The sequence below is a fragment of the Crocodylus siamensis genome, chromosome 5 (assembly GCF_052110815.1).
Source record: "Crocodylus siamensis isolate JL-2025a chromosome 5, ASM5211081v1, whole genome shotgun sequence".
NCBI classification, from domain to species: Eukaryota; Metazoa; Chordata; order Crocodylia; family Crocodylidae; genus Crocodylus; species Crocodylus siamensis.
The window spans coordinates 161,568,503-161,580,947 of record NC_143399.1 but is presented as its reverse complement, the minus strand read 5'-3'; the positions used below and the strand labels follow the sequence as shown (position 1 = coordinate 161,580,947).

General features: G+C 39.0%; 1 protein-coding gene across 2 annotated transcripts in view; it reads left to right on the top strand.

The window, feature by feature from the left end:
• Positions 1-9,591, top strand: part of SCIN (scinderin) — a 90,679-nt gene extending 81,088 nt beyond the window's left edge. For both annotated transcript variants that reach the window (XM_090046895.1, XM_090046894.1), the window contains exons 11-16: positions 569-739; positions 1,211-1,388; positions 1,935-2,056; positions 4,329-4,406; positions 6,293-6,353; positions 7,671-9,591. In XM_090046895.1, the coding sequence (XP_089903021.1) occupies positions 569-739; positions 1,211-1,388; positions 1,935-2,056; positions 4,329-4,406; positions 6,293-6,353; positions 7,671-7,804 (744 nt within the window). In that variant the 3' untranslated portion in view covers positions 7,805-9,591. The remainder of the gene's footprint in view (positions 1-568; positions 740-1,210; positions 1,389-1,934; positions 2,057-4,328; positions 4,407-6,292; positions 6,354-7,670) is intronic.
• The last annotated feature ends 2,854 nt before the right edge of the window (positions 9,592-12,445 follow it).

Below are 12,445 nucleotides of genomic sequence, written 5' to 3'. Positions count from 1 at the left end.
AGATTCTCCTTCATAAATCACTGTAAAATGGAAGTGTTTTCAAAAAGGAACCTTTTTAATGCTAAAATAGACAGCAGTCATCAGCTTTTTAATCACTAAAGGTAATGTCTGTACTATGGCAACAGCATATCCCTGAATGGATGACTTGAGGCACGCTCCAATTTGGAAATGTTCCAGTGAACACTCTGGGGTGTTCCTCTGTGGCCCCCTATGAGACCTTGGTCTCCAGTACGTTTCAGAATGCATCATACTGCTAGGGTCTGCTGGGGACAACTCCAGAGAATTTCCACGGACCTATTTATCAGTTTGGGACATGAATGCAGGTGGGTGGCCTGGCTGGTTGTATCTGTGTTAACATGAGTGACAAAACAATTTAGGAATACTGTACAACTGACTACAAGCCTCTGAGGCCATGTAGACTTAGATATCTGAGATGGTTTGCCACTTGTAATTCTTGTTAATCTACTTATGTTTATTAATCATCATCCCCTGTGTTCTTCCATCAAGCTAAACAGATTTAATAATGTTGTAATTTTATTTTCCTGTATTTGTGTTCCTGTATGCATAGATACGAGTCACGCAAGGCAAAGAGCCTGCACATTTGCTCAGCTTGTTCAAAAATAAGCCACTCATTGTCTACAAGGATGGAACATCTAAGAAAGGAGGTCAGAAACCCGCTTCCCCCACACGCCTGTTTCAAATACGCAAAAATCTGGCCTCCACTACTAGGATTGTAGAGGTAAAGTCCATTAACAATACTCTCTATGTACAGTTACAATGAATACCAGAAACAAAGTTTCTGATATTTAATGACTATAAGGTTATAAGAATTCTGAGTTGAAACAGATGCTGTTTTGGTTTAATACAGTTATGTTGTTTCTGACAATGATCAGGATTCCATAATTCAGAGGAAACTGCAAGAAGCTATCTAGAGGACAGCTGAAGAATCATTTGAGCATAGGGGACATTTCTTCATAAGCACAGGGAACTAACACTAATATCTTTTTCTTTCTGGCCAGTTACTAATATCCAGCTAAATCCTTGTCTTGCCCCTGCCAAGTATAAATCTAGAGAAACACCAGTACTAAGAACTATTGTGAGACCAGAGTCTCACAATTTACACCATTGTTAAATCTCAGCACCCATGTAATGAAGATGAAAATTAGAGTTATTTGAAAATCAGAAGGAAACAATCTCACTCTTGTTCTAGGTTGATGTTGATGCAACTTCATTGAACTCCAATGATGTTTTTGTTCTGAAACTGCCAACAAACTCAGGCTATACCTGGGTAGGAAAAGGAGCAAGCAAAGAAGAAGAGAAGGGGGCTAAGTACGTAGCCAGTGTTCTAAAATGTCAGACGGCTAGGATTGATGAAGGCAAGGAACCAGGTGAGCACTCTGCAGTCTGGCTGTTCATTGTGAACTGAGGCTGCATAGCACCTCACAGAATTGGGTCCCATGTATTCACACCATGGGATACTTGCAGGCATTTTTGTGGAACCAGCTGATTGAATCAGCTATTAGATAAAAGCACCAAAAAACCCTGCTGAAGAGCCCATTCTATTCAGATGCTGGGGAGCCTGGTAAAATTAACACACTTCTTCTACTGGTAAAGTGTTGTTTGGGTTTTTTTTTTCTATGTCTCAACAGCTAAAGGCATTTGCCTCAAGTTGATTTACTAATAGCGGAGCCTCAGAGAAGTCATTAGGGTTACAGTGGAGGCAGATCATTACCGAATTTAGCATATAGTCCTTTCTATATGTTGGGCAACTGAAACAGAGAGAGAGAAAAAGAAAGGTGCTGTTTTGTGGTTGCATGTAGATATCTGCCAATAAAGAAAAATGTTCACATCAGAAAAAGTGAAAAGGGGATTCTTGAAAAAATGTTTAGCATTATAAAGCTCAGAGCCAAGTAGATGATTATTATATATTCCAGCGGAATTCTGGAAAGCCCTTGGAGGCAAGAAACAATACCAGACTTCTACACAGCTCCTGACTGAGTCTGAAGACCACCCTCCTCGTCTGTATGGCTGTTCTAACAAAACTGGCAGGTTTATTGTAAGTATGTTATGGATACTTTCCCCTGTGCTAACTCTGTACTCTTTAGTACATTCTAATATTCAGCTGCAAGACTGCTAAATGAAACTCCTCTTGGGGCTGCCATTGATACAATATGATACCTTTATGAATTAATAGGTCACCATCCCAGTCCTTATAAGCAGCACAGAAGAAATAATGAGTGTTTGTTCTGTTGCTGTAGGGTTAGAGACAGATGACAGTTGGAGCATAATAACATTTCAAAACCATTTCCTTCTCATTTCATTACGCATAGGGATAAAAGTGATGGAAGAGATGAATGTCTCAAAACCAAACTGGAAGTCTATTAGGTTGTTTCAAGAATTGAAAATGCATCACCCAGTTGTGGTGAGGATAACACTGGTGAGGATCATGGGGTAGGGTGAGAGAAGAGGCATGATGTGCTGAGCATTCTCACTGAGCAGGTCAGATAGTGCATAAAGGCCATAGAAACTTCTGTGGAAGACCCAGCTTTTGAAGGAAGCCATTTGTTCTCTTGTTAGTATGTGGTACCTGATACTACTAAGTGTACAAGCAGGTATGGGCTTGACTGTACCTAGCCAGCTATGTGTTATGGAGCTTTGTCCAGCATGAGAGTTGAACCCAAAGCTGATGGTTGAAGGAAGTGCTACGTTTGACATCCTCAGCAATCCCTCAATGTGAGGTCCACAGGTAGTTTTGTAGCACTCCCTAGTGTCAGAAGCAACCAAAAGTGTTTTTTTCCCCCCTAGAGATTGGGTGCATTTACACAATATGTTTACTGCACAGTAGACTAATTAGCTGTACAATAAACGTCTCATGTCTATATGTGTGCCTGTATTAGGCTGGAGTAAATTAATTTACTCCACAGCAGGATAGGACTTGTTAAAACAAGTACTATTCTGCTGCGGAATAAAAGACTCCACAGCAGCGCATGTGTAGATGCTACCCCAGCTAATTCTGTGTTGAAGTACCCTTGTGCCTCAGCCAGCCCCTCTGCCTCACATTGGCCTGGGGGGGAGGGGGGAGAGCAGGCCCATACTGGCAGCTGACCCTCTGGTTCCTCTGCCAACTGAAGCTGCTCTGCCCTGGCTCAACATACTGTGGTCCAAGGTGCATGTGAAGTCACACGCCCAGGAGCAATAAACTAAACTAACCATTTAGAGCTATAATTATGCTATTAAGGCACTGTTGTATTAAAGGAAGAGGGAAAGTGAGCATCCCCAGCTGGAGTGTCCTGAGCTGAGATGGGTACAAGGATTTACAGAATCCAGGGGGCAGAGGGGTCATGCTTGGAAAGGAGGAACTAGCTCTTCTGAAAATTGAATGCTGCTAGCTGGTATAGGAGTGGGGCTGCCCTGTACTTGAGATGAAATGTAATCAGACAGGATAGTATAGAAATTTAAAATCCGGATGCAGTAAAAAACCCTTCCTGAAGGGTTTTTTAATGTTCCTGTGATGTTCCGTAGCAAGAATAGAATTATTTGTAATGGTCTATAGAATTAATTAAAAACCAATAGAAAGTAAATGTTTTCTATTAACTTCTAAAGGACTTTTCCTTATGAGATCAGGAGAGGCCCACCTTGGAGAATTCATGCACATACCTGACCATTTCCAGGAGAGGGGAAAGTTCTCTGCATCTCTAGCCCTCTCTTCCCTTAGAACTGCCACTGGACCAAGACACAGCACAAGAAACTGGAGCTGTTTTCCCTCTTGCCGATAATCATTTGAAAAAAATAGCAGTTTGTCTTTTTGTTCCCCTTGGGGCCTAATTTTAAATTGCTTAATTAAGCAGAGTTCAGTGGGTGTTTTATTTGAGTTTGGATTTCAGGACTCAGACCAGAGATTGCATCTCAAAGCTATTACTTTCCATTTATTTATTGCTGCTATGGTATCTGGTAAATATGCATGGGCACACAACCTGAAAGGCTGACTCTGTCAAGGCATATAGTACAGATGGTGCTATGCAAATTTCCCAGCCCTCCTCTGCAGTGAATTATCAATCCCTATTTACAGCAATCAGTGCTAGTATTTAAAATCACTGGTAGTGTCTCCTGAGCTTAGGCTTCCAGTTGTGCCAAACTGAGTGTTGGGTTTATAAGAAGGCCAGATGTCTAACTTGCTCCTATGAGTTTTATATAATGTACTTGAAGATCAAATAATATTGAGCTTGGCTGTGCTGAAAAGGAATACAAAAGTATGATACTTTGTCCAAACACAGGAATGATAGAAGGTCTTGAAAGAGCCTACCAAAAAAGTTTACTATCCATTTTAGATTGAGGAGGTTCCAGGAGAGTTCACACAGGATGATCTGGCTGAAGATGATGTCATGTTGTTAGATGTTTGGGATCAGGTAAATTATATATTTTATATATATATATTATAATTTATTATTGTCTTATTCAGTGACTAGACGTATTTACTTCCAATAGTAACTTACAGCTGGCAAACCAGAAACAAGGAAGGAAGGGAAGGCATAAGAATACTTTATCAACAATTGAAAAAGAAGATAACTATTTGCAAAAGGAAAAAAAAAACCAATGGTTTTGGAGAAACAATAGAATTGTCTTAAGGATGGAAGGGATTTTACCCTTTTGAAGTTATAACTAAGGAAGGAGCTAGAGCAAAAGTTTCTTGAATGTGCTTTGAAAAACTAGTACAAATGCCTGCAGCATTTTTGAAGTATCCTGCAAGGTCATAGTGAGCATTTCTCATTAATGCCAGTGGGACTTGCCTGGCTACCAGCCTGAGCAGTGCTTTGAAAGTGTCCCTCATAATGTTCTTTACATTATTACTCAAGTTTGTTTAACCTTTTTTTTTTTCCAATTCCATTTGTACAACCCTTGTCAAAAGAGGCAGATTGTACAAGAAGGATGTGACGACATGTGGTATGAAAGTCCATTAATAGTAAATGAGCCAGATTGGAGACAGTGAGAAGAGAACCTCACTTTTTACCTTGTACTTGCAGAAGAACAATACAGATGTTGAGCTGCTGTTGTTATAGTCAAAGGGTGGTATCAAAACTTTCTCTAGCCTGCCAGACAAGATGTGGGCTTTCGGCTCCATTATGCTCCCAAACCCAAAGTTCCAGGTCTCATTGCTTTGACAAGAGTCATCCTCAGATACTACCTTACAAAATACAAGAAGTGAGGAATGCTCTTGAAGATGTAGTTATACATTTTAAGGATCTGGACTGGAGTCAAGTTTTCACCCAATAACCACAAATGCTAAGGTCTGAATCCATGTGCTAGCCTGAGTTGCCATTATGCAGCTAACTTTAGCCCTGTAAGGCCCTTTACTTGCCTAAAGGAGAGTTAGATTTGAGCCTAAAATCCAAATCCATATTTCTGATGTTGTTTCTTTTACACACTGAAAAATTCACTTTATAAATAACACAGGCAGAATGCACTGCCATAGCTTGTGATCTAGATTTGTGATCATTTAGTGTGGGATGTAATGTTCACCTTGATTCCCCATTCTTTATACATATGCAAAGTAATTGTGAAATGCCTACTATCTTTGTAAGCAGAGAATTCTGTTTGACAGGTCAGATCTACACTACAAAGTTTTTTGGCCAAGATTATATTTCCTTAGCAGTGCAACCATGCTGGCTTGTATGCATTCAACTCCTTGTATGCATTCAGCTATGACAACAGAACCATATTCTGACAGATTAAAATGCATTTTTCAGGGGGTGGGGTAACTACCTTGTCAGATAAAAGGCTTATTCCTCCTTGCACTGCATCTCCAGTTGGGCACCTTTCCAACATAGGTATCATGGTTTCAGCTTCATAGAATAAACAAGCTGTTCGTGTTTTTATCCACTTTGTACAGAGGTTAGCAACAACATAATGTGCAGACCAGATGAGACTCGGGCACTGTATTTTAGCTAAATTTCAAAACTTTTAAGTGCCAGTCACAAACAAGAGTGAGGCTATCAGTATTTCATTAATTGTAAGATTTAGCACCATACTTGTCAGTACCTAGGATGTAATGGGATTTTGAGGTATAGAACTGCATCTGTTGAAAAGGTATATCATTAAATATAATGAGCCAAATCTCATTTATACCAGTGAAACTCTGGAGTTACCCCAAGCTTGCCTGCTTTTTTCTCCTAGAGGAGTCAATTAAATTATTCCAGATTTTATACCAATATAAAAAAATATATATATCTATATAAGATTCTGGGCTGAAGCCCATAAACATTATGGCAACTAAACTTTCATATTCCATTTACAGGTGTTTATCTGGATTGGTAAAGATGCCAATGAAACTGAGCGAAATGAATCTCTCAAATCTGGTAAGAACATTCATGTGATAAAACCCTGTTTGAAATAAATGCAGTGGTGTTTAAATAAATCTGTGAAAGAAAAATGTGAAATAAGTTTAGTCATGTTTTATTTTTCCAAAGGATAACCAGGTTTGGTAGGCAGTCATTCCTAAAGACATAATGATTAGTATTTTCCCTCCTGATCTGCTGTTTAAAACAATGCAATACTCACCAAAACCTCAATTGTATGTTGAATGAGAATCAACAACATAGTGTTCCAAGGCTGAGATAACCTCTGCTGTATATAATTTGTAATGATGATAGCAGCTCCAGGTACACAACCTGCATTGCAGTCAGTGGAATTTTTTTTTAATGTGGATGGCTAAAATTGGACTTTAGAGGATATGTCTATACAAGACACTTAATGCACAGTAAATTAATTCTACTGCACATTAGCGTGCACAACAAAACCTGTGCTAATATGCTAATGTACAGTAGTATTAGTCTACTGTATATTAAGTGTCACCCAAAAAGAGTGCAGTCACACTATTACGCATTATGGCAGCCTATTAAATATTTATTTAGTACTTGATTATAGAAATACTAAATTGAATGCACAGTAGATACTGTGAATTAATGAACATGTAGACACACCCAAACTCTCTCAAAAGTAAGCTCTCATAAACTGCTCTCAGGTCACTCCCGTTGTCACCTATCTCTAATTTTAATGTAATGGACAAAAGTCTGCTCTTAATTTAAAGATATACAAATCTGTCCACTAACCCAAACTACTTAGACAGTAGCTTTAAGAGCATTGAATCTGAACATACATTTCAAAGAAAAACACTTCTTCTGTAAGTGTGCTAGCTCTCCTGTGACTTAATACATTTCAGCCCATGGTTTACATTTCTCTTGCATACCCATCCTTCTTTAGCCAAGGTTATCCAGCATGGTTTCAGACCTTCCTTAATATCACACAGTAATGCTGAATCAAACTATAATGAGTAGATGCATAAGGTCCTTCCCAGGGAAAATCACAAGTGGAGCTTCTGTATGCCAACAACCACATGTGAGTTCCAGTGCCAAAGGAACTCTTACATAGTAGAAGCCTATGCTCAAAGTAAAGATCCTTATGCTTTTTGCTTGTGCTTTTTTAAATTGATCCAATATCTGATCTGAAAATTCTGACAATTACACTGGCCACTGAGTGCAATCAATAGTTATGACTTCATTATAATTAAGTGGATTAACTGTAATGGTCATGGATTATTTTACCTCAAATCCTGCAGAAAAAATTAACCTATAATTTTATAGGTTTTTATTATTATTATTATTTTTTTTTTTTAGCCAAACGCTATATTGAGACAGATCCTTCTGGAAGGGACAAGGGAACTCCAATCATTACTGTGAAGCAAGGACTTGAACCCCCAACCTTCACTGGCTGGTTCCTGGCCTGGGATTCCAACAAGTGGAAAAACTGATTTGTCAGAGAAGGTTTCTGCTACCAACTCATCAGTCGTTGGAATAGGCCTATGCTCTGGCATTTTTAAGCATTAGCTTGCAAAATGGTCTTGATGCAGCTATTATCACCCATCACCCATTCCCCAGCTTTGAGTAAGGTAGCATATCTTAGCTTTGAAAGGCTTAAATGAAAATAGCAAAATAATAAGATGGTGGTAGGTTATTTTTATGCAGTAAATACACAACACACTATCATTGGTTTGGTTTGGTTTGGTTCCAGAGTGCCTTTTCAAACAGAAGCTGTAGATCAGTTTCATCAGAATACAAAATGCAAAAAATAAAATAACATTCCTGGGCCAAACTCGGCTCTCAATATACCTGTAGAACTTCAGAGTAAGTCCAAAGAAAGTACTTCTGATCTACAGTGATGAAACAGAGAGTAGAATTTGGTCTGATGAAGGCCTAACGTTGCATTTATTCAGACCCATGGGAAAAACCCCAAAAGCAAAACTCATCCTTAATTTTTCTAATGAGCCAAAAATTTCTAGTCCTTTCTTGTGCAAACCTCCAGCTGAAGGCAGAATCACGAGTGGGAGCTCTGTTGGACTCGTACTGGGTTCAAGCTTCAGGTTGCATGCATTCCAGTGAGCCATCACTTCTGAATGGCATCATGAGTGACAGCTTAAACCAGTTTTAGACTGGCATGGCACAAATTAGCCCTCAGAACTCCCCCAGTGCCACTCTGATTCCCTTCCCCTGCTTGATTTCCTGCTCTGCTTTGTTTCCTGCCCTATTTGCTGCTGTACTGCTTGTCTCCTCCCTCATCTGCCAAGTGCCACTTATGTTGCAGGATGGCCACCTCTCACGTAAACAGTGACTGGGAGCACATCATCTGGATTCGTTAAGTGGCAATTAAGCACGTACTGCTTGTCCCAGTAGAAGTCATCGCAGCCCCTATCATGCTCACTCCCCTTGACTCGTCTGCATTCAGTTTGTTTCAGAGATTCGTTCAAACTGCCAAACACAGCAAACATTTCTCATTATACAGAAGACATCAGATGCACTATACAAGGGCTTTGGCAAACCACTTTTCTCTCATTAGCACTCCTTATTCTGGGAACATGTTGCTATATGAATAAGTTCTGTTGAATTTGGCGAGAAATTAAGAAGGGACCCTAAGTTATTTTGTTGCAAAGAATGCAGTCTGTTTTATTCTTAGGAATCAAGAGAGATATTTTCAAAGGGATGTGTTTGTGTTTTTCGTTTAGCTTCTCAAGGCCTCCACCCCACCCTCCCAGTCCCCTGCCAAAGCCTGCTGGGATCATTCCATTTCAAACTTAGAGTAATCTCTTGACTATTTACTTCATAATGCTTATTTTACAATTCGTATAAGTGCAACTCAAATTGCCTATGTACCAAAGTGGATTATTAATAATGAATGTTAATTGTATTTTTATGTATTTTTAAATTAGTTAGAAAATTCAAGTTTTAAACTTGTGTTTGTACCTTTTCCTACATAACTATTTAGATTTTAAAGCTCAGTAAAGCAAAGAAGTGAAAACAGCCTCCGCTCATAGTCAAAATTATTGAACAAATTGCATTATCTGGGCAACTGAAAGTATAAGAACCAGAGGATGCAGCAAAATATTAAAACGAGCATTAAATCCAGCTTAAAGAGCAGAGAGGGTGGTGAGTTAATTCTGGGAGTTTATTAGCTTGAGGCATTTGTTTAAATCTGTGTTACTGCAATTTAACTATATCTGGAAGTTTTACGTAAAATAAAATTACAGAACACAGTATTATAAGAGTATGTGTAATGCTGCTTTCCTCTCTAATTGTTTTTGTTTCATCAGTGATCCCGCTAACATTTAGCAGAGCATGTCCAGGCAAGAATAGCAAATCCTAATCTCCTTTTAGGGGTACACTTTAATACAGGTAATTTAATCCTCTGCTTGTGTGCCAGTTTATCCCAGCAGAGATCTAACCCACTTTCAGATCATACAGGTACAACATTGTACAGATGTTTCAACCGGTGTGTGAGGTGAGCAGCTAAGCTGTGAAAACCAATTGATGTATTACTTTAAGGATAGTTAATAGTGCTCTGAACAGATATTCAGCCAGGTACCAGTGTGTTGCTTGCAGCTTCACCCAAGCACAACATGTATAATAGGCAAAAGGAAGAGAGTAGGTTTGAAAAAAAAAATGTCTCTGGCATGTTTCTATGAAACTAGAAAAGGTAAGGTCTTCCCTAGCTTTCTGGAAGGAAAGCTTAAACAACCCCCCCCCTTTTTTAAATCAGTTGATCAGTTAGAGGACTTTACACAAACCACACAAGTCAGTAGGTACATATACCCCTGCCTCCCTATGCTGTTTGACCTATCAGAGGATTTAATTATAAAACATAATAGCATCATAACTGCATTTTAACAGTTGGTCTCATACACATGGAAAGGGTTAAACTCTTCTTTTAAGCATGTTCCAGAATGGGATTATACCTCTGATCTTTCCAGGGCTTTGTCAGTACATTTCAAAACATAGTTAAAACAGTTTTGGTTCATCTATGCAGGCAAGATAAATTGTAACCTTGGCTGAGAATTACATGTTCTCTTGACATAGTACTGCTGTGTAGATTGCATAAAGGCCATGTCAAAATGGCACCATAAACTAATTTAAGCATAGAGATTGCTGGCCAGGCTTCCTGTGGTTTTGCTGGCTGATCTTGTTTTGATTTTTAATTAAGATTTGTGCTGTAAATTCCTTAAGGAAGAAAAATGTCTTTGCCCACATTATGGAGAATAACTTCACTGATTTCTGTTTAGGTACCTAACACTAAGTACCTAGATTATTTGTTTCTGTTCATGTTTGAAGTATATGAGGTGCTGCACATATGCAGGAGTTTGTTTTCTTAAAGATACTGGGCACTATGTGAGGCAAATTATGAGAGAGGAGGGATAACAATCTTCTCAACTATGGAAAATCTTATTATCAAAGTATGTATCAGCAGTGACAGCTGTAAATACTCAGTGTTGCTCAGTTAAGGATACTGTTCACTTAAGGTTTAAGTGCATAGCTTTAAAATAGCAAACAGCAAACTCGTCTCCTTTATAGAAAGAAAAAGGAAAAATGTGTGTAAATATTTAGAACTGCACCCAAGATTAAGCCGCTTGTGTTATTATGAAATAATAGATGGCACTAGTTGTCTAATTATAATGGTGAAATATATCCCAGGGGCAGGGGTGGCAAAACACAGTCCATATGATGATCTTTAGTCCACCCCAGTTACAGAATAGTCTGTCATACACATGCTTCTGGGCTGCCTCAGAGTTGCATGTAACCTCCTGTGACTATCACTAGAAAGTGAAAAACTGTACTCTCTCTAAGCTCTAATTTCATTTCAGGGACACTGGAAAACAAGAGACTCAAAATGCTGCAGGATGAGTAGACATCTATTCTGACTTTGCTTTCCTTGCACTTTCTTTTCCAGCCTCTCTCCTTAGCCTGCCTGACTTAAGCTTTAGGAAGCAAACACACATACAAAAACAATTTCCCCTCTCTATTGCTCTTCTGTTGTACAAGCTTTAAATAATACTTCAGCTGGGAATTGTCCAATTTATTTTTATTACTCCTTCTAAATCATAACAAGCAGAGTCTTTGTACAGAAGATAAGCAGCTGGGTAAATCACCCCATGCAAGGCTACTTGTCAATTAAATAAATCAATACTATCAACAAAAAGATACTATAGGGACAATATTTGCCTCCTTCCCCTGAAAAACCTGCCCAGAAAGCAAAGTAATTTGGAATCCCTGACATATAAAATGAAAACAGCAAGAGGCAGGTCCTTCTCCAAGGAACTATTAACTGTTAAACAATTTCTGGCTAATTTTTTATTATTCCTTTGATAGAATTACAGACACAGCAATTATTCAAAAGATAGGCAGAAGCCTCCTAAAGTTACTTGCACTCCTATGGTATCTCTATGCATCCCTGATGTCAGCAGGTGCTATGAGGATATATGTAATGTTTCTTTAGGAGTCTAGCAGGAAGCCAAGAGGAATCAAGCTGGGAAGAGCTGTGTTCTAATCACCGATTTCTATAGAGAAGCTCTGCTTCCTACAGATACTTCGTAACAACTCATGAAATAAGCTACTGCTTCCTTTCTGATTTAGTTAGGCTATAAGGTGCAAATCTACCCTGCCTTCTGCCTGTGTTCAGACTAACATGGATAACTACCTCTCTCTGGGGAGGGAGAGAGAAAGACTGTTGCCATCTTCAGTGGTACAGTTGTTTTCTAACAAAGCTCCTTATTCAGTGTTAGAAAAACACAGTTCTTTACACTGATTTCATATGAATTGCACCTGTGTATGTCAAGACTGAGTTTGGTCACCTGACCCCTAAGGAAATTGACCTAAAAGCCTCTTTTGAACATTAACCTGAAAGGTCTCTGCTATTTAAGACCCCTTCTACACTGGGATTAGAGCTCAATGAGCAACAGCTGTGTTTAAACAGGCTAATTGGTTATAGGTATCAACCTTTGGGTGGAGAAGTTTAGAGTGGTCGGGGAGGGGAGGTGGTCTCTCACTCTCTCTCCCTTAGCTGCTGTGCTAAGGGAGGGAAGAGGGATGGAAGGGAAGAGATGATTGCAAGAGCACTGAGAAGTGTT